Below are 21,968 nucleotides of genomic sequence, written 5' to 3' on the forward strand. Positions count from 1 at the left end.
TTTTTGGATGTTTTCTACATTTTCAAATATATTAATTTCAATTACAGCACATAATACAAAGTATACAGTGCTCACTTTATATTTATTTTTTATTACAAAATATTTGCATTGTAAAAAAATAAAAGAAATAGTATGTTTCAATTCACTTATACAAGTACTGTAGTGCAATCTCTTTATAATGACAGTTGAACTTACAAATGTAGAATTATGTACAAAAAATAACTGCATTCAAAAATAAAACAATGTAAAATTTTAGAACCTACAAGTCCACTCAGTCCTACTTCAGCCAATCACTCAGACAAACAAGTTTGGTTACAATTTGCAAGAGATAATGCTGCCCATGTCTTGTTTACTATGTCACCTGAAAGTGAGAACAGGCGTTCGTATAGCACTGTTGTAGCTGGCATTGCCAGATATTTACATGCCTGATGCAGTAAAGATTCATATGTCCATTCAGGCTTCAACTACCATTCCAGAAGACATGCGTCCAAGCTGATGATGGGTTCTGCTCGATAACAATCCAAAGCAGAGCGGACTGACGCACGTTCATTTTCATCATCTGAGTCAGATGCCACCAGCAGAAGGTTGATTTTCTTTTTTGGTGGTTCGGGTTCTGTAGTTTCCGCATCTGAGTGCTGCTCTTTTCAGACTTCTGAAAGCATGCTCCACACCTCGTCCCTCTCAGATTTTGGACGGCACTTCAGATTCTTAAACCTTGTGTCCAGTGCTGTAGCTATTTTTAGAAATCTCACATTGGTACCTTCTTTGCGTTTTGTCAAATTTGCAGTGAAAGTATTCTTAAAACAAACATGTGCTGGGTCATCATCCGAGACTGCTATAACATGAAATATATGGCAGAATGTGGGTAAAACAGAATAGGAGACATACAATTTTCTCCCAAGGAGTTAAGTCACAAATTTAATTAATGCATTCTTTTTTTTAACGAGCATCATCAGCATGGAAGCATGTTCTCTGGAATGGTGGCCGAAGCAAGAAGGGGCATACGAATGTTTAGGATATCTGGCACGTAAATACCTTGCAACGCCGGATACAAAAGGGCCATGCGAACGCCTGTTCTCACTTTCAGGTGAAATTGTAAATAAGTAGTCAGCAGTATCTCCTGTAAATGTAAACAAACTTGTTTGTCTTAGCAATTGGCTGAACAAGATGTAGGACTGAGTGGACTTGTAGGCTCTACAGTTTTACATTGTTTTGTTTTTGAGTGCAGTTATGTAACAAAAAAAAATCTACATTTGTAAGTTACACTTTCATGATAAAGAGATTGCACTACAGTACTTGTATGAGATAACTTGAAAAATACTATTTATTTTGTTTCATTTTTACAGTGCAAATATTTGTAATAAAAAATAATATAAAGTGAGCACTGTACATTTTGTATTCTTTGTTGTTATAGAAATCAATATATTTGAAAATGTAGAAAAACATCCAAAAATATTTAATAAATTTCAATTGGTATTCTATCGTTTAACAGTGCGATTAATCATGATTAATTTTTTTAATCGCAGTTAATTTTTTTGAGTTAATCGTGTGAGTTAATTGTGATTAATCGACAGCCCTAGTAAATATAAATCCTGATTAAGGAACTCCCACAGTTGCAGTCTATAAGCTGACCAGGTTTTTGGCACCAGACCCACACATCGAGAAGCCTCATTACTTGATCTGCCTGACTTTTCTTACCCATGTCAACTTGGGTACCTGAAAGCCAAAAGACAGGTTGAGAATTTCAGATTTTTCCCAAATTTTTTTCTCGCGTGAGGGTTAGTTTTAAGATGATTTTTTGGGGTCTCTTATCATGGGATAGGGTTGCCAACCCACCAGGATTGTCCTGGAGTCTCCAGGAATTAAAGATTATGTCATGTGATGAAACCTCCATGAATACATTCAACCAAAACTGGCAACCCTATCATGGGAAGTTTAAAAAAAAATAAATCATACACTATATACATTAAAAAAACCCCATAAAACGTTTTACAATATAGAAATTGAGTCATAAGCACAGAAAGGTTGATCTTCAAACTTTTAAGGTTCCTATAGCAGTATAATTTGGCCATGTTGCACATAGTACCATTTGTTTTATGGTAAAAAATATTTCCAAGAGAAATTATAACGGAAGATATAAAATTAATAGCAAAAACAGAAGTAGGAGGTTCTACATGTGTGAGATATTGCTGTGGGAACCTTAACTTTTGAATCCTCAACCTTAATGTGCATGAACATATGGTTTTTTACATTAATTTCCCTTTATTTAAAAAAAGTAATTTTCAAGGGATTTAATATATACATTTTATTAGTATTACACTTCTATTTCTTGCAGAACCTGTAAGCGTTGCTCTTATGAGATATGCACTTGAGGCTCAAACAAACCTCCTTTGAAGTCCGTAGGAGTTGGACTGGAACTAGGGTGACCAGGTGTCTGGTTTTCGACTGGAACACCCGGTCGTAAAGGGATCCTGGCGGCTCCGGTTAGCACCGCTGACTGGGTCGTTGACTGGCCAGTTGGTGGCGCCGCGCAGCAGGGCTGGCAGGCTCCCTGCTAGCCTCCATGTGGCTCCCGGGAAACAACTGGCATGTCCCCCCTCCGGCTCCTGCACGTAGGGGCAGCCAGGGGGCTCTGCATGCAGCCCCCACCCCTGCAGCTCCCATTGGCTGGGACCCGCGGCCAATGGGAGCTGCGGGAGCGGCGCCTGTGGACAGGGTAGGGCGCAAAGCCATCCGGTCGTGCCTCCACATAGGAGCCGGAGGGGAGGACATGCCGCTGCCTCTGGGAGTTGCTTGAGGTAAGCGCCGCCCGGACCCTGCACTCCTGGGCTCTTCCTGGGCCCCAAACCCCAGCCCTGATCCCCCTTCCACCATCCGAACCCCTCAATCCCAGCCTGGAGCACCCTCCTGCACCCAAATCCCTCATCCCTAGCCCCACCCCCCAGCTGGAGCACTCACCTCCCCTGCTCGCTCCCCTGCCCCAGCCCTGATCCCCCTCCCACACTCCGAACCTCTCAGCTCTAGCCCGGAGCCCCCTCCTGCACCCTAAATCCCTCATCCCTGGCCCCACATCAGAGCCCGCACCCCCAGCTGGAGCTCTCACCCCCCCCGCACCCCAACCCCTCATTTCTGGCCCCACCATGGAATCCGCACCCCCGCACCACACTCCAACCCCCTGCCTCAGCCCGGAGCCCCCTCCCATACTCCAAACCCCTCGGCTCCAGCCTGGAGTCCCCTCCTGCACCCCTGGCCCCACCCCAGAGCCCGCATCCCCAGCCGGAGCCCTCACCCGCTCTTGCTTCCCAACCTACTGCCTCAGCCTGGAGACCCTTCCTGCACCCTGAACTCCTCATTTCTGGCCCCATCCCAGAGCCCTCACCCCCTTCCCGCACCCCAGTCCCCTGAGCCAGCCCGGTGAAAATTAGCGAGTGAGTGAGGGTGGGGAGAACGAGCGATGGAGTGAGTGGAGGTGTGGCCTCAGAGAAGGGGTGGGGCAGGGAGCGGGGCAAGGGTGTTCGGTTTTGTGCGAGTAGAAAGTTGGCAAGCCTAATCGGAACCTTGGGGTAAACTCATCCTTAATGGGAATTCAGAGAGAGCGTCAGGGTGAAGGGAATGGTGGTTTGTTAAACAATTTAGTAATATGGGAGTTGATTTACAGTCTTCCTGTTTATGGAGTCTTGAAATATGCAATGGTGTGGTAGTTTGGGGTGGGTGGATAGGGTCATCTTATTTAAATTGGTTTATACAGGACTACAGCAGTTTATATCTGTTTGTTAATTCAACACTTTTTGAGATGGAAGGTACTGTGTAGAGGTAATTTATTGATACTGAATCTTTTACTTGAGATCTCATTTAGATTGTCATTGCTGTAGGCTGACATGTTTTCTTCTCAGTGGAAAAAAGTTTAATTATCAAAATTATCTTTGCTTGGGGTGTGGGAATAGCTGGTGACACTCCTACTTGTGTTGAATTGTATCCAGATCTAGCAACTAATTGACTTTGTCACACCTTTTCCTCTACAGTCAGGTTTGGAAGAAGGGCTACCCTAAGACTACTTTTTATTTCCCCTTTTTCATCCTTCTCCACCTTCTCCTAGAAATTTTTAAAAATATAGATCACCGTAACACATTTATACATAGAAGTACCCCAAAGGGTGACTTGAAAATCATTTCTGTGGGCTAAAATACCTCCACAGCCAGATTCTGCTCATGTAATTTAGTATTTTAATATAGCCATGCACTCTAACACATTTTACTATATATGTATGTTATTTTCTTGAACGGGAAGCATTAAGAAAGGTTTTTAATGTCATTTTAGCATACACATACTTTTAACAATATTTAATAACTTTTCTTCAAAATATGTCATTTTAAACATTCATTTTAACTATTGTACAAAGGCGCACATAACAACTCTAATGCTTTGAGTAACTAAATGTATGCCATATATTTACAGGGGCACTATCAATATTTTAAAAATATAATTGTATTACTTTAAGCAAACTACACTAGAAACCGAGTCTACAAAGTGTAGCTAAAAATTAAAGTAATTCAGAAAATGAATATGTATGGACTTGAGGGCTTTTTTTTCATATTTCCAGTAGGAATCACTGGAATTTTACTCTTTAAAAAATCATGGGAAGAGGTGGTTACAAAAACCGTATATTTGTTGCAGTAGAGAAAAAGCCTCATGGCACCATCTGGAAGAAAACATGCAGGGAAAGCTGGTAAACCAATACAGGAAGATCAAGCCTTATGTGCCTATGACTTTCAGGAAGAGGAAAAGAAAAACTTGAGTGGATCAGAAGAAGATATTAGGGAAGGTGCAGTATATCCCGTGAAATCATTGTCATCAAGTTTTATGAAGTGTGTGTGTGCACGTGTATATCTATCTATATCTATAGATATATAGAGAGAGAGATTTAAAATTACTGAAAGATTAGTGATACAGTATAATGCTGTTTCTTGTTGACATTTCTGATGGTGAATAAAAACAAGATAGTTTCTATGTCACAGTGATTACCTAATTTAATAAGGTTTCATAATTTTGCTACTGATAGCTTGACTTCTAAGTTAAAGATTTTGACTGACCATCACCTGGAGAGAACTTTTTAAAACAATGGAACAGCTCCATGTAGTATGCAATTATATGTCTGAGGTTTATTGTTGGTGTCTGTAATAGAGTAAGATTTTTTTAACTCCCTCTTGTCCTTCAGTCTCCAAGATGGTGCTCTTGTTTTGTGGTTCACAGTAGGCCATTGATGACATGGAAGCACTGCTCAGGCAAGAGCAGCATGCTCTTCTCCTCTGGTTAAGCTTGACATTGTTCTCCATCCTGCTCTGTCTGAGCCACATGGACAAAAGGGTGTAAGGAAGGATGCACAGATCAGCTACCTGTGTACCAGGTGCCAATTGAAGTACCTAACTGTGCAAGGAAAGTGTTCTCATGTCAAAGGGTGGGATTTGGATTTGGATTGTGGTGCTGGCTGTGAGAAGAAGGGAGGTGCAGAGAGTGAAAAACAGTAAGAAAAATGGGCAGAAGTCTTGAGGAAGAAGGGTGAGAGGGCAAGAGGGTAGCCTGAAGAGAAGATAGATAACAAGGAAGGAAAGGGGAAAGAGAATGAAGGAGAGATCAGCGAGCCAGTAAAGGAGTTCTTGCTTCTGTCTTGGGAAAGTGTAGTTTGTCATAAGGGACATACTTTGTTAGAAAAATACAATGATGGGACTTAATTTAGAATTGACCAACCAAATGATGGCAGCCCTTCAGAGTGAAATGAAAGGTTTTTGCACAGAGTTAGTTTGCGCAAACAGCAGATGATGTAGTTTTCTAGTCACTGAGTGGCATACCACAAATGCTGCAATCATCTCATGGTTTATATGCGTAATTACCATTTAACTATGGTCCCTCGCACATTATATATCAAAACAAATATTTTGTGTAAATATATTTTTACAGAATTTTCATCAGATGCCAACAAAATTGATTTCAAAAGAGAAGTTTTGTACAGATACTGGAAATGCTCTTCTTACACAGTTGTGGTTCTACTTCTGTATAATGTCATGTCAGAAAATGAATTGATGATAACTGTATTGTAAGAAGTACTTACTCTCCTTCAGCTAGCTTTGTTAGCAGGTTAGTTGATGTCCAAAAGAGCTAACAGCAGAATAATCTTTAACGGTACCACACCAGAATTCCCATACTTTGATCTCAGCTTCCTACTGTGGGAGAGCCTGAAGCTCCATCCTTCAGTGATTTTCAACCTTTTTTAATTTGCAAACCCCTAAAAAATTTTGAATGGAGGTGTGGACCCCTTTGGAAATTCAACCTGTAGTCCATGGACCCCTGTTATAGAAGTCTTAGACTGACAGCTGGCTGAACAGAATTCAACTATAAATGTTGTGCGTGCTTGGCATAGCATTTGACACAGCATTAGAAAGGGTGCTAAACTGGTGCTTCTATGGTAATGACAATGCTTCCAGGTTTTGACCTGAGGTGGGGGTATTCACATACTTTTGATTTATCAGAAAAACAGAATGCCTTTTCTGGGATCTGAAACTTAATTTTCATAGTCACCTTTCGTGGACCTCTTAGACATAGTCTGGGGACCCCCAGGGAATCTATGAACCACGGGTTGAAAACCACTGCCCTAGTTTATAGATTTTTTTTTCCCCCTGAGAGTCACTGGCACTTAGGCATGAGTCCCTCCCCAATGTTTCATTCCCTCACCATGCCTCAGTTCCCTCCAGTATCTCTCATTCAGTTACTTTCTGAACACGGTCAACAAAGATGCTCTCTCCAGGAACTCTAAGCTGATTTTGTCATCTCTTTTGGATGCAGTCTTTCGACAGGCACATTCTGTCCTTTATTGGTTTTTCCCCTCGTCCATTGTTCCAATTAAATAATTTAAAGTATTTGCCTGAGATAGTAAAATCTGAAGACTTTAGGCTGCTGTCTCATACTCAGGATGTTGGGTTGCCTATAAAGGCTTTGTTTGGCTGATAACTCTGAAGAATTTGTCACATCACTCCATAGTGGACTAAACCTAAAGAAGGCATGATCATATCTGATTTATTTTGGATACAGCACAGATCATGCTTTTAAAGAAGTGACCCTTTGTTGTTACTCTTCTCAAACAATCACAGAGTTCTTCTGTATATATGTACTTGAGGCGCTGCAGCTAGTGTTTGGTTTTGGCCTCAAGAGAAGAGTCTCCATTTTGTGTTTTGTTGGTCTATGTTAATATTTCTGAGAGGGATACTCAAGCTCTCCCACTCCCTAGAGTTCGTTGTTCTTCGGAATGTCTAGTGATGCTTTGGACTGTGGCTCATATTGTTTTTTAAGAAATGTGAAAACATGAAAACATTCATAAATACATTTTTGGCAATATATATTTCTGGTTCCAGTGTGAGATAGCCCTCAGGTTTTTTGCTGTCCAGTAATGGAATCTTTTTAAAGAAGGGATAGTTACTTAAACTATCAAATTTCACAGTATTACCATTCACTCACCTCTTTTCCCCTCCAAATTTAGGTTTCCAATGTAAGTGATTTGTTATTTTTAAAGTTTAGATTATTTCCATTTTTGAGATGATTGTCGTGAGTTTTGGCAAATGTTCAATTTTGTGAGCTGTTGTTGCTTGAGCATTCAGGAACCGACTGAGGCGGTTATAGGGGGAACTGAGGCAGTGCCAGTTCAACACTGGGGAAGGATTTGTGTCCAAGATTCCAGTGCATCAGATAGCCAAAGTTCTAAGAACTAGAGGAGTTCCAGCTTGTTTCATGCTAGAGAGCTAAGACCCAAGACTGGAAATCCTATATGATGAGATCTTGTAAGAAAGCAGGATTATGCATAAGTAATTATCACTTTAAGTAAAATAATTTCCAGCAAAATATTTTGTAAGTGGTGTCTGTTTTGTTTGTTTTTAATATATAAAGGTGACACTCCAGCAATTGATAAACATGGGAAAAAAAGACCTTCAGTGACTCCTCATGCGGTAGTTGAAGAAGATGTGGGGTAATTTGCTTAAACATCTTATTTTTATTAAGAAAAAATTTTCACATAGATATTAATTACTGAAATTTAATATGCCTATTTTTCTCCTAGTAGATTTTAGTCAGATTTTTTTTAAAGACAGTAAAATCTATTAGTAATATATTGGTAAAGTAGGCCAGACTACAGTTATGTTTTAAAAAAGGAAAACTTCTATGTTTTATATAGCAATGCCAACTTTTGAATAGCTGTAACTATCAGCTAAAAAAGTTATTAATATTTGTTTTCTGGCTTCTCAAAATTCTTGCTTTCTCCCAAAGGTAGTTTGAGTTCCACCTTAGACAGTTTTATCATTTTGCTGAACCTCTTCCCCAATTCTTATTTTTCTTGAGAATGACAGTAATGCTTCAAAAATTAAATGTGTCCATTACTACCTGAAAAGATCCAATTATTTTTATAAGTAAAGTCAGCCTTTTGAGGCTTATGTTTGAAAATATACAAAGTTGGAATAAGTCTTAGTGATAGTAGATTCCAGTCTGTGAAGACTGGGGGATTGAGATAGAAACCAGTTCTTATATGGCACAAAGAAAATGGTACCCTATAGAAAAGATGCATGTAAACAAGAGAGATCTTCCTTTCCTGTTGCCCAGAATATCATACCCTTATTTAATCTCTCTGCTATTTCCTCACTGCCACACATACCTATTTAATATTCTTGGTTTTTCCTTAAAAGTGCTATACAAATCCATCCCAGTCTACATCTTGCACCCTGTCTTGTATCATCACCTCTGCTCTTCCAGTGATGCCAACAGTGATGGCACATTTATCTCTTCCCATGTCCCTCATCCTTATATATAGAATTCTCCTCCCAATTTTGGTTTACCAATTCACTCTCTTTTCCTCAAACATATCCCCTTACAGACTCAATACTCCCTTGTTGTCCCCAGCAAGTTAGTTAATAGAAAACTGTAACTGAAAAATCATGCAAGTCTATCTCTGGACTTCCTGTTGCAGCCTATCTGTGTGTATTTCTCTTAGCTTGTAAATTCCTTAGCACGTGTACTGCTGTCATTTTCTGTCTTGTACAACAGTGACAATTTTGTCAGCAGTTACAAATAATAATACAATAGATAGATGTTAAAACTAGACAGTTAAACTTTGAGGTATATACAGTGGATTTAATTCTATTGTCATTTGTTCAAAAATAGTCATACCAAGTTTTTGAAACACAATATTTTGTAGGGGTGAAGTACAGACTATGTTGGAACGATTTGGAGGTAAGTATATTTTAAAATATTATTCATATAGTATTGAATTAAGAAATATTAATGTTGAAGTAACAACATTGGAAGTATATAGTCTAACTCTTGTTTATAACAATAGCTTTAATTAAAGTATCAAAGGTTTACTGTGAAAGGAAGAGTAAAATAATCACTTTTTATAGCATTGGATACAGCCACTTTCCATCAGAAAGTGACAACTGACATGCATAAATGGAACAATACAAGATAAGTGCTAAAATGTAAACATAGTGAAGATGCAAGTATTCTTATAGACTAATGATCAAAGAAGAGAGAATGGAAGGATACATGAGTGGAGTCTAAAGCAGAAAGGAAGATTTTAAAGATGAAGTATGACAAGAACTTATGCAATTATTTGGGGGAGAGCATTTCAGAGTGGCAGGGCAGTATGAGTGAAAAAGCTATCCCTTTCACCTTTCCCTTTTTGTCACAGTGAAGGCGCAAACTGAAGATCAGGAATGTAGGAGGGGTGTAAGAAAACACGGACATAAATTTATTATCTAAATTAACACATTGTGTAACAAAGGGGCAAAAAGGAGTGGGAAGGAAGAGGACAGGAAAGAAAGGTCATGACAAGATGACATCTACTCAACAATTGGTTGAGTAATAATTTTATTTTTATATCATATATAAATAGCTGTCTTATAGAATAAATATATTTTGTATGTGGGCCTCAAAGTAGGAGTGGATCTTATGGACCTCCCTTGTGCACGAATTAACTATTTAAAAATGCCTAAGATTTCTTGCTTTGGAGGTAAATATAAGAATGCTCTGCTAGTCAGAGCAATCTAACAGGAAGATGACTTCCGTCTTTGAATAATTAAATAATAGAAAGTTAATGTAGTCTAATGTAGACTAAAGATAGGTAAAAGGATGAGATATAGAGTAATCAGAAAATGTGTTGAGAGAAAGAGGTAATGCCATCTTCACAGAAATAATAGTTAAGAATGGAGCTAGCAATGAGACATCAGTCTGAGCCAAAATAGAGGGACAATAAGAGATCAGCTGATATAGCCTTGAAGTAATTTATAGCAGAAGGAACAAAGTGATTGTTACAGGCATGAAATTGGGTATACCTGTAATTTACTTAATACCCTTCCAAACAAATTTATATATATCATAATAAAACAGTGATGTTTACTCAAACCATCCTTTTTTAAAGCTACTTAATGTGCTTGAAGAATGAGAAATTGTTTACCACTTATATTCATTTAAAAGATTTTGACAGTGTTGGTAGGCCCACACTTTTGCTACTTAAATCCAAGTAACTTTAATAAATATTTTTCCAAAACAATTTTAGTCGGTGCTTTTTCAATAAATAATATTTTTAAGTGTCAGCAGCCCAAGTCATATGAGCAATTTTTCAATTACAAAACTTTGTGTGTGCGTCACTAATGCACAAGTTATATAAAAAACTGGTAATAGTAAAATATTTTGAAATTCCTAATAAAATGCATAATAGGTCTGTTGCAATACATGATACAATTTCTGACTATTATTTGTCTAAATACAGCTGACATTAACAAGGCTCTCTTGGCTAAGAGGAAAAGATTAGAAATGTATACTAAGGCTTCTCTTAAAACCAGTAACCAGAAAATTGAACATGTTTGGAAAACACAGCAAGAACAGAGGTAAGAGTTACAGTTATTGCTGGAAAAAATGTGTTTAATTTGTTTTTCTGGATCACAGAATCTATTGTCATAGCAACAGGGAATTGTGTCATATCTACTTGGGCCATAAGGGACATTCTACCCAAACATCTGGTTAGGTGTGTCTGCTTTGTTTAAATCAGCAGTAATAGAGTAACACATCTCATTTATTGTATGAAAGAAAAATTTGACATGAAAGTTTCTGAGCAAACACAAAATTTTTATTTTTGGTCAAAATTTTGTTCCACTTTAAAACTGAAAAATTTCCAGTATTAGTTTTCAGTAAGATTTTATTGTTTGGTTTAAAAAAAAGTCAAATGCTTTTTAAAAACTAAAAAGTATTACTCATAAGTTTTATTATGTACTGAAAACTAATCTTAGGTAACTTTTGGATTTTTTTTAAATATTAATTCATTATTTTTCTTTCTCTCTGAGGCATGTTTAATTACTCACAGAGACAGGCATTAAAGGCAAAGGGAGGTGAAAAACGGTACTAGTAAAATATTTAAAATTCAGACACCTATAAAATATGTACCATATTCAAAATATTTATAAATGTGATACGAAGGTTTTATTGGCACTCATTTGGAAGGAGTAGCATAACTCACTCCTGGGGCTGGTCTACACTACTACTTAAGTTGATGTAACTTACGTCGCTCAGGGGTATGAAAAAGATGTAGTTACATCAACATAAGTGCTGTACACACCGTGCGCTATGTTGGCGGGAGACACTCTCCCCCATGACGTAGCTTCCACCTCTTGTTGAAGTGGAGAAATTATGCCGATAGGAAAGCACTCTCCTGTCAGCATAGCCCATCTTCACCAGACGCGCCACGGAGGTGCAGCTGTATCGATGTAACGTGGTAGTGTAGACTTGCCCCTGGTTTATCATCCATGAGTAATGTAGGTATTTTAAACTTGCATTGATAAAATATTGTACATGCACACACAATGTATTAATTGTTAATATATTTAAATTCCTGTGAATCAGTATAAACCTACCTTCTTGTTTTTAATGCCAAAGATTCCACTGTGAGAGTGGCCAATGTAATTAAGAGCCCTATGTGGAATAGTAGGGCAGCTTTCCTAGTGCCTATCCTCCCCTTCTCCATGTTTGGGGGTGGTTCCTGGGGACCCAATTCCCCTACCCCCTTAGCAATGGACAGGGCGGGGAGGAGAGGTCCCAGTTTCGGTGGGGAGAGGGGAGGTGGGGAGAGAGAGGTACCAGTTTCTGTGGGGGCGGGGAGGGAGACAGAAGGGTCTCGGTAATTGTAACATGCACAGAAGTTCATCTAAAATGCATGGCAAGCATTCAAGGCTTTACGCCAGCCTCCCCTCCCCCCCCCACACCTGTATTTGGGTTTGCGCCTTTGGCACTTGCCGCTGGTCCAAGCAACCTCCCCAATTTTTTTCATAAACATCCCTAAAAAACTCAGAACAAGTTGGATATTTCTGATAGTGTTTGCTCTGATTTGGATATTGACCTGGTAGTTGTATTTAAATGCTCTCTGCCCAATACATAATGTTAAATGACATTAGTTTACCCAGAAATGTCTATGTTCTTAATTTTTCAAATTGATGCATAGAATCCTTTTAGGGTCATATTTCACCATTTTAATGAGCAAAAGTAGCGTAGGTCTTTATTTTGTGCCATTCCCGACATATTGGTAGAAATTTATGCAAGCCCCAGGTCTTCAGCTTCAAGAAAATAGAACTTCCTCTTCCCACTTCCAAACCCTCCACCCAAAGAAACCCACATTTGGGCAATTCATCTTCTAATCCTATGTAAACAGTATTATTTCTAAACAGAATGTTTTAAAGTTTTTCTTCTGGAAATAGTGGCTCTACAATTATAATGACCATGCCAACTGAGACATGTTTCTCCACCTGTAAAATGGGGATGATAATATATAGCACTTTTCGTAAGTGATCAGTTAACGCTAGATGTTATTGTGATGTATTTATAGGCAGAAGCTCAACCAGGAGTATTCCCAGCAGTTCCTGACTTTATTTCAACAATGGGATATGGACGTGCAGAAAGCAGAGGAACAGGAAGAAAAACTAGCGGTTTGTTTCTAGCCTGGCAACTGTTTGATACATTTGTTTTATAATACATTCACAAGTGCTAATTGTTCTTGTTAGACACCAACCTCCCACAGGCATAAACACACTTTAGGTGAATTTCAGACAAAACATATGGTGTTGGGGACTGTCTGTGTCTTAAAGTTTTCTTTTGTTTTTTTAGGACTTCCCAAGTGTAAAATGTTTATAAATTATCAGATGTATTGCAAACTGAAGAGGTGATAAAGACTATCTGATGTTGTAGTGTCTCTCCCTAGCCTTATCAATATAGAGGTAAATGCTCCTCGTGTGCAGGAGCCACATGCTGACCCAGTGCAGAGATGCAAGGTTCCCATGGAAGATCAGAGCAGATCCTAAATGTCCCACTATATATGGGCAAGTTTCCACCTGTATCACTAGAGACTGTGGGGTAGGGTAAGAGAGACTGGGACATTATGCTTGGGATGGAAATAGAGAAGCGATGCCAAGTCTGTGTAGGGTAGGATGACATTGGGGAATTACAGCATTTACACCTGATCCTGTTCACAAGGAACAGAGAGCAAGGGCAGTCACCCTAATAATGGGGTAAGGAAGCTATATAATGGCAGAGGGGCACAATTACTCTGGGAGCATATTGCACCAGTTCAGATTACTTGGAAGAAATTGTGTTCCTCTTCTGTTTGCAAGTTGTGCTGTCCCCTGACAGCAACATAGGTCTAGAGAATGGATTTGGACAGCATATCCCCATTCTCTACCAGAGATCCATGTTATAGATTCTAGAACATGGATTTCCAGTGAAGGGGGAACTTATACTTTTGAACCCTGCCAGCATCGATCTAACTACTGCTTGTCAATTAACATGATTCTTCTTTGTGCTTTAGAATATGTTTCGCCAGCAACAGAAGGTTTTTCAACAAGCAAGAATAGTTCAGAGTCAGAGACTGAAAACAATTAAACAGCTGTATGAGCAGTTCTTAAAGGTCCAGTATATATACCTTTTTTAAAGCTAGACCATGATTTGGTTAGAGGGATTCTTAATGACTCCATAGGTAAGGCTGCATTGAAATTTACAGTTAAATAGGGTTAAAATTCCCTATATTTTACAATAATTATTGAATTAAAATCCATTTAAGGATGATACTAGTAAGAGAGTCTTACACATGGTTCCTTTAATTAATCAAGAATGTTTGTGTAGTGGTATTTTGGAGCCTGCAAGGATAGTTCCATTTTCCATGAAGGTCTTGTCTAAACACCCAAGTTGTACTCACATAACTAAAATCGGTTTTAAAAAGTGATTTAATTAAGCCAGTCAAACCCCTGGCTGAGCACACACATCTGATTAAAACTGTTTGTACAGATGCAAGGTAAACAGATATATTTACCAGTGCAAGCTAAACTGATAAATCAGATTGAAATCAAATTAAGAGTAACCACAACTTTAGTTCAACCAATGTGTCTTTGTGTGAAGACTAGGCGTTAGATTAATGTTATGAAAACTTCTTCTTTTAAATAAAATAGTGAAATATTTCACACTATTTGAAAATAAAGCATAAGCCAAAATTTAGCATTTGTTATGCTTGTGTTAGAGGTAGTGGTCTCAGTAAGAGTGAATGGCTACCATAGAATAGTGACCCATTGTCAGTAATCTTTTTACAAATAGCTATCTGTAGAAAGATAAATGCTCATTTTAAATAAATTAAAATAAAATTTAAATAGTTTTTATGATAAGTTATGCTTCATTGGGTGAGTTTTCCAAACACAGGACAATGGGTATTACTTTTAATAAACCAATATTAAAACTGAGTATGCACTTTGATGCCAGCAACAAAAGTCAGTCCAAGATAGGGATCTTCTGTGAAAGTGGGCCCAACTGGGGCAGTTAATATTCACTTCAGTTTAACTGACTTTCTGGGGTTTTGTTGGTTTACTATGTATTTTGATATTATATTGAAAGTGTGGTACACACTTTATAAACATACCCTTAACATAAATGGTTAATCATTTATTAACATTACAGACATAAGTAATATGTATAATAGATTATGACTCTTAACAATTGATTATCTAAGATATTAAAACATCATGTGTTAACCCTTCATATACAATTTATAGATGTACTCTTACTGTAAAGCGGTCACTACTTATTTTAAAATAAGATAGATCTGCTAACTTTTGAATGAAGAAGAGTCTATATTGTATCTGTACCTTCTTCCGTGTCTCAGAAGCCAGGTGAACATAGCTCTGGAATATAGATGAGATGAACAATATAAATAGTATCTCTCTAGTTTAAACCAAGTATGTGGTTTTTTAATCAAAGCTGATTTAAGAATAGGTCCATCTGTTTCCAAGATACCACTGTTCTACATTTCCCTGAGCTCTGGTACAGAAAACAGTTTAACTGCTACCATAGACAATTAAAAAAAAAAAAAAGTTTTCAGCAGTACTCGAGTCTGTGTTCTTGCATTTTCTGTGGTCAGCAATAGGTTAGTTTCATAGTTAGCTGGACATGAAGAATCTGGTTATGTTAAAAAGTTACTATATAGTGTATTAGTTTTACACTAATTTCAAAGTAAATAACCATTCTGAAAAAAATTAGACATAGCTACCAAAAAAGAGAGAGAAAAAATGAAATTTAATTTGGAGTAGACCTACTCAACAAAATGAAAAAAGTTTAATTAAATGTTTTAAATTTGAAAGGTGTGTTTTTTTGTGTGGGGTTTGAAATTACATTTGGGGGTTTGAGGGTTTGTTTCATTTTTTGTTTGTTTGTAGAAAAACAAATTTCATGTTTTCCCCCTCTGAGTGCAGTAAAATGAATAATGCCCCCCCCCCTTTGACTTTTAAAATGTTAAGGAAGATTTTAAGTGTTAGAGTAGAAAAGGGAGTGAGGGGAAAAACCAAAGTGAAGTGGAAATTTGTTTTGTTTCAAAATTTCACATCAAAATTGAAGTTTTGTTAAATGACATTTTCCCACAAAACCTCATTTTTTGGCAGGAAAACTTTTCTGTCAATTTCAATCGTCTAGTTTAGAGTAGGTTTCAAATCTCACTGTTAGTATGAAAGCAAAACTGGTGCTCTCATACCCTGTTGCTAAAACAGAAACCAAAACTAAAACCTAGTTACCTATCATCTTAATATTAGACGAACACACTTGAAATAAAAGCGTATTTAACCATACCTTAGTACTTTCAAACTTTCAGTTAATATGTCATAGAAAAGCAATATTAAAATTAGAAAGACAAATTACAGTTACTACTTAAGATGCAAAGTGAATGGAATAAAAGATTGTGGTAGTGCTTGAACTTCCAAATAAAATCAGGACTCAGATCCTGCACACCTTTACACACAAGCTTAACTTCATGCTTTTGAGTGGCCCCACTTATCTTGATGGGACAACTAACGTTTAAAGTTAGGCACAATATTAAGCATTTGCAGGATTACAGGTCCCAAACAGTATGCGAAAGTGGTGCAGGGCAGGGCATTTAAGTTATGAATACAGGAGGAGGAAAAGAGGAATATATCTCAGGCCTGATTATCAGAGGCACTTTACACCTGTAGCTCTCATTGGCTTCTGTTAGAACTGTTAGTGTTCAGCATGTAGTTGTTTTCCTAAAACACCACTGTTACAAGATGCCCTTTTCAGTTGTTACTCAGTTTCATGCTCTACTCTCACCAAGTCAACTTTATGCAGTACCCTTTTAACCCACTACTAGACAAGTAAGATATTTTGCATGGTGTTGGCAGTCTAATCAACATTCAGTATATTGTTGTAAACTGGAAATTCCAGTTGTGGGATAACTCTAGAAGATGAAATTATGATCCCTTTTGTGAAGGTTGTAACTTGCTAATTATGATACAGTAGAACCTCAGTTACAAACACCTCAGGAACAGAGAGATTGTTTGTAACTCTGAACAAAAGGTTATGGTTGTTCTTTCAAAAGTTTATAACTGAACATTGATTTAATACAGCTTTGAAAGTTTACTAGGCAGAAGAAAGTGCTGCTTTTAACTATCTTAATTTAAATGAAACAAGCACAGAAACAGTTTCCTTACCTTGTCAAAAACATTTTAACCCCCCCCCCTTTTTTTTAGTAGTTTACATTTAACAGTTATGTACTGTATTTCCTTTTTTTTTTGTCAAGTCTCTGCTGCCTGATTGCATACTTGGGGTTCTAAATGAGGTGTGTGGCTGACTGGTCAGTTCAGAACTCTGTAGTGATTGTGGTACCAGTGGTGTATGGTGCTCAGCGAGTTCTGTTTACTTCTGGTTTGGGAACAGGATTTGTTTGGAAATCTAGGGGTTTTTTTGGGGGGTGGGGTGGGGGGGAGGGTTAAAACAAAACTGGCAATAGCAGTTTTATACTAAGTTAATTTCTATCATTTAGAGTATGGAAGAACTGGAGAAAAATCATGAAAACCTTCTAGCAGGTGCCCAAAACGAACTTCGCAAGGAAATGGCTATGTTGCAAAAGAAAATCATGATGGACACTGTAAGTATTAGCATTGATTTATGGGGAAAAACAGCTAAAAATGAAAAGACAGAACATTAAGTAGAAAAATCATTTAACATTCACTTTTAATTCTTTCAATATATCAGACTGATGTGGTATTTTTTCCTAAATGTTGCATTTGTTCAGTGTTATCTCCTTTCTTGTAACAGCAACAGCAAGAGATGGCAACTGTTCGCAAGTCTCTTCAGTCCATGTTATTCTGATGGCTCAGTGAAGAAACAACTTGCACCTAAGTAACATGACACAATTATAGCCATTAGCCATGGAAAAATAAGTCTGTTCCTTTAAAATTCCAATTTAAGCGTTCCTATTAATCAAACTGTTACATGTATTGTTTCCATAATGTTACTAGTGAACTTGATAGTCATATTTTTCATGTTCTTAATGGAAGAGATTGCAAACTGGATTCTTTCCTCAGAAACTATTAATATGTCTGCCTGAATCCTCCTTAACCTCGTTGCAGTGAGAGTTGCTTTTCTAACACTAAGGCAGTATTATAAAATGCAAGACTATAGCAGTATGGAGGTTAATAGATGTTTACCTCTTGGAACAGGTGAATATGAATTTGTGTACCATAGCTAGCATTAATGCAAAATGGATCACAAAATTCCACCAATAATGACATCACAGGATTAAAAGGACACATTAAAAACTTGATGCTGTTATGCAAAAATGTACCTTTGCAACTTTATAATTTGTGAACTAAAGAAACCACCAAAATAATCCTAGGTTCTGTGTGTACATCTTGCATATTTAGCAGGATAACATACTGGAAAGTTTAGGAATTAAAAGTATGCTACACACGAATTATATTTCTTTGGTACTTTAGGTTATTAGACTACATCTTGAGGGTTTTTTTTAAAGTATCATTAGTAGCCTTATTATAAGCTGTATGTTGTACTTTCCTGCACTAAAAAGGACATATGTTTGCCAAAAAGGTAAGACTTGTTAGTCATGTTAAACCAGCTGTTTTGGCTTTACAGCATAGCGCACATAATTGGTTTAAATGAGCCAAAATAAACAACAATTTACAACACAGTCTGCAGTGATTATTGATAACACTACATATCTATATACTATCAGTTCCTGTGGACCATTTTGGAAGAGCTACTAAAGTAGATGCCCATCTCCAGAGCTGTAGTTGAAAGGGTAGTTCTTGCTGCTTTTTGAAAGAATTAGCAGTTTAGTGAAGATTAAGTTTTTAAAGTAAATTCTTTATATTTTGTATATCACAGTACAGTGAATTCTGATTTACTTTTTTACAGCCAGGTTGGAGTTTTCATGCATTTGTTTTACAGAAAACCACTGTATACACATTCATTTCTTACAATTTAGGAAATCCCTGAAATATTTTCAACATTTTGATTTAATACAAAAAATAACATTTGGTCATTAGCTGCTTGACATCACTAACAAATATAACTTGGAGAAACTAACACTAGTTGTAATGACAGTTTTAGCTTTGATTCTATAAAAAAATGTATAGTAATATGCCCATAAGGAGTGATTTTTTCCCCAGTATTTTCTAGAATTGCCCTAAAAATGCACTTTCCCAAAGGGTTCCAAAATCAGACAGAGATTCTGTATAAAATATTTGTCCATTACTTAATATTTACATTTTGGAATTGGGTTCCCCGAGTTTTCTGACTGCTTCCTGGATGCTGGAGCCTGTGTCATATTTTAGGGAGTTACTGTTGCACTATTTTCTGGACAGGGAAGTCTAGGCCAGCTGTTCATATTGCCAGGGCAGTTTTTCAGTCCCTGTTTAAAACTGGGATAGAGGAGGGGGAACAGTTTTCTAGAGCGGGGATTTGTAATGGCCTATGCAGTGGAAACAACTAAGCTACTTATCTGAGATTGGAATTTTGAGTTAGTAACCACCATTGCAGCCACACTCTTCCACAACAGTTATTAGGACTCAGAGCAATAAACACCTCATTCAGAGCTAATTCACGCATGTTGGGAAGACATGTTAAAGTGTGAGACTCTTTGGTGTCTACCAAGTCATGGAACTCCACTTAAATGACAACTGAGAGATAATATAAATATAATCAGATAATGCTGTAAGATTTACTCATTTCTGCTATGATATAGTCAAACAAATGTTTTTCAGTCCAATAGAAAGTATTGCCTACAACATAATTTTATTACTGCACAACGTTAATACCCACAGGCACAACTATACCCTACATTGCAAATTGTTTTGAGAGCACAACACAAGCTTCTGAGGCCTACTGCTTAGTGAAAATAAGGCTGAGCTTGTTGTGGAAGAGAAACTGCTGAGTCACTGAAAATTCTTTCATTAAGCAATTCTCGTTTACAGTATTTACAGAGCAACTGATGCATCTCATTTAGAACTGTTAAAGTTGTCATTACTGCTTATCTTATGAATAACATGCATGAAAATTATTGTTAAAAGTTCATCTGTGCAGGATGCTTTTCTCCCAGTTTCTTGAACAGGGTAAGGAGGATGAACCCTTAAGCCTTGTCTACATGGTCAGTGCAGCACCACTGATGGCAAGTGGTGAGTTACAGGTCCAATTTTACGGCAGTAGTATAGCCTCAGCAATCAATGATCCTGTTTTCCAGTAGGATTCTCTAATAATAAATGGGGTGGAGAACCTCATGCCCAGAAAGTATAATCTTTATTCAGAATGCTTGCTAAACAGAATGTTTTTCAAGTTTATTAGAAGCAGTAAGAAACACCACCAGAGGAGTGCAGGTATATCACAGGTGCATGAAGGCTGATAGCTTTCAACCACTTGAAATCTAACAGGTTATATCATGATATTATTACAATAATAATGTTGGTGGGTTTCTTCACAAAAGTGAAAACGTGTTTAGTATATTCCAAGCTTTGGGAATGTTGCGAACTGCATTCTTCATTGCTTAAACTGCAAGCCAGAAATTGATAAGGGGTACTTTCACATTGACAGGCTTTTGTATCTAGTCTATTGAAACAGCTTGGAGAGGTGAAAAGTTAGGGTTGACTTATGTTATGTTTGTTACCTAAAAATTAGATTTGGTGGAAATGGCACTAGCCCTTAGCAATAGTAAGTCAGATCTCTTCTGCTGATTCTCATTTATTTAAACACTGGGTTTTAGATTACCCTCATTTTTGGCCAGTATTTTCAAATAGACAAATGTGTTAACCAACCAGTTCATTTCACAGCCTGAGCTCTCTTATCACACTGGATATTGCTTTACAATAATCCATTTTATAATCTATGATGAAATATAGTGAAGTGTCTGATAAAACATTGAGTACAAAACAGTGAGATTTTTTTCTAGACAGATTTTTATACTTAAACACCAGGCTTTCCCATGTACTGACAAGTTATACTTAATTCCTTGAACAGTCTGTGTTTAAAAAAAAAAAAAAAAAGTCTCACATACAGCTCGTTATTACCATAACAACAAAGTAAAAACACATTTTGATGGCAGTTAATCTGATAGGTTGCACTGTTGTGTTCAAAGGATCCTTGCTGATAAGATCTATAAATATATAGGCCAAATATTTAGTCTGCAGACTTGCACTTCAGGTTTACAGTTGCAAATAACTACGGCTAAAATTTATGCCATTTAGATGCATCTGATAATGCTGAAGTACCATCAAGTATCTAATTTGCAAGCAACAAGCGTTACTTACAAATTATGCGTGCAAAACTAGAAGCCAGGCCTTAGAAGGAAACTCAAGCTATATATATTTTCAGTAACAGCTGAAATGGAAGCTTCACCCCTGAACCTGTACCCAAAGAGATGATATTTGGAATTGGCGGGCAGAGTTTGTTATAAAAGATGAAGCAGGGGAGGAAGGAAGAGAAAATTTAGTAGCTTTTTTTAAAAAACAAAAAAAAGCTTGGACTAGTCAGGCACTGAGCTCCATTGACTTCTCTTCACCGTGTCAAACACCATATATTATAGTAACAGCAGCAATGAGTTGCTGGATGGTTAATTTTTAATCAGTCTTGATTTGAAAATTTTATTTTAGGCACAGACTGGAAATCTGATTAATTTTATAGCAATTCTCAGCAGTTTGAGATTTTAGAAACAATGTAAACTTAAGAAAATTAGTCATTTTTCCTCTTGTGTGAAGTGAAACAGCTCTTAGAATTCTAATAGTGAGTACTTTTAATTCTGGTACATAGACTGACTACAAATCTAAAGTTATCTTTTTTCAATCAAGGAGAATCTAGTGCATGGCAGAAAATCAGTTTCAGACTGATGAATCCATGATCAAAAGTAATGATTGCAATGTCTAGAATACAATGGAGGAATTTTATGCTTCATGATACAAGCATAAATCACAATAGACTCTGTACAACTTCATATTTAAGTAATTGTATTTGTTATCTGAGCAAATTATGGAGCTTTTCATTGACTTTTCTTGAAAAGCTTTATATCTGTATTCCTGAAAAGGGGATCTACTTCATTCATTATTCCCCTAACTGCTTCTCCT

At 37.2% G+C, this 21,968-nt stretch overlaps 2 protein-coding genes across 2 annotated transcripts in view; one reads left to right on the plus strand and one right to left on the minus strand.

Moving 5' to 3' along the window:
• The first annotated feature begins 4,679 nt into the window (after positions 1–4,679).
• On the plus strand, positions 4,680–18,005 carry SYCP3 (synaptonemal complex protein 3). The gene is made up of 8 exons (XM_065401485.1): positions 4,680–4,822; positions 7,933–8,011; positions 9,230–9,264; positions 10,802–10,919; positions 12,905–13,004; positions 13,880–13,978; positions 17,384–17,488; positions 17,659–18,005. Exons 1-8 carry the CDS (start codon positions 4,690–4,692, stop codon positions 17,710–17,712), a joined length of 723 nt encoding a protein of 240 aa, XP_065257557.1. The 5' UTR covers positions 4,680–4,689; the 3' UTR covers positions 17,713–18,005.
• Positions 17,558–21,968, minus strand: part of CHPT1 (choline phosphotransferase 1) — a 37,877-nt gene continuing 33,466 nt past the window's right edge. Inside the window, exon 9 of the mRNA XM_065401477.1 lies at positions 17,558–17,738. Within this exon, the coding sequence (XP_065257549.1) occupies positions 17,694–17,738 (45 nt within the window). The 3' untranslated portion in view covers positions 17,558–17,693. The remainder of the gene's footprint in view (positions 17,739–21,968) is intronic.

This window comes from Emys orbicularis, chromosome 1 (genome assembly GCF_028017835.1).
Source record: "Emys orbicularis isolate rEmyOrb1 chromosome 1, rEmyOrb1.hap1, whole genome shotgun sequence".
Classification (NCBI taxonomy): Eukaryota; Metazoa; Chordata; order Testudines; family Emydidae; genus Emys; species Emys orbicularis.

What these genes read in the sequence shown, in the direction of transcription:
- SYCP3 (XM_065401485.1), top strand. Translation starts at nt 4,690, where the DNA reads ATGGCACCATCTGGAAGAAAACATGCAGGGAAAGCTGGTAAACCAATA. An exon ending in AAAACACAGCAAGAACAGAG is followed by an intron (nt 10,920 to 12,904) that starts GTAAGAGTTACA and finishes ATGTATTTATAG; the next exon opens with GCAGAAGCTCAACCAGGAGT. An exon ending in AGAAAATCATGATGGACACT is followed by an intron (nt 17,489 to 17,658) that starts GTAAGTATTAGC and finishes TTCTTGTAACAG; the next exon opens with CAACAGCAAGAGATGGCAAC.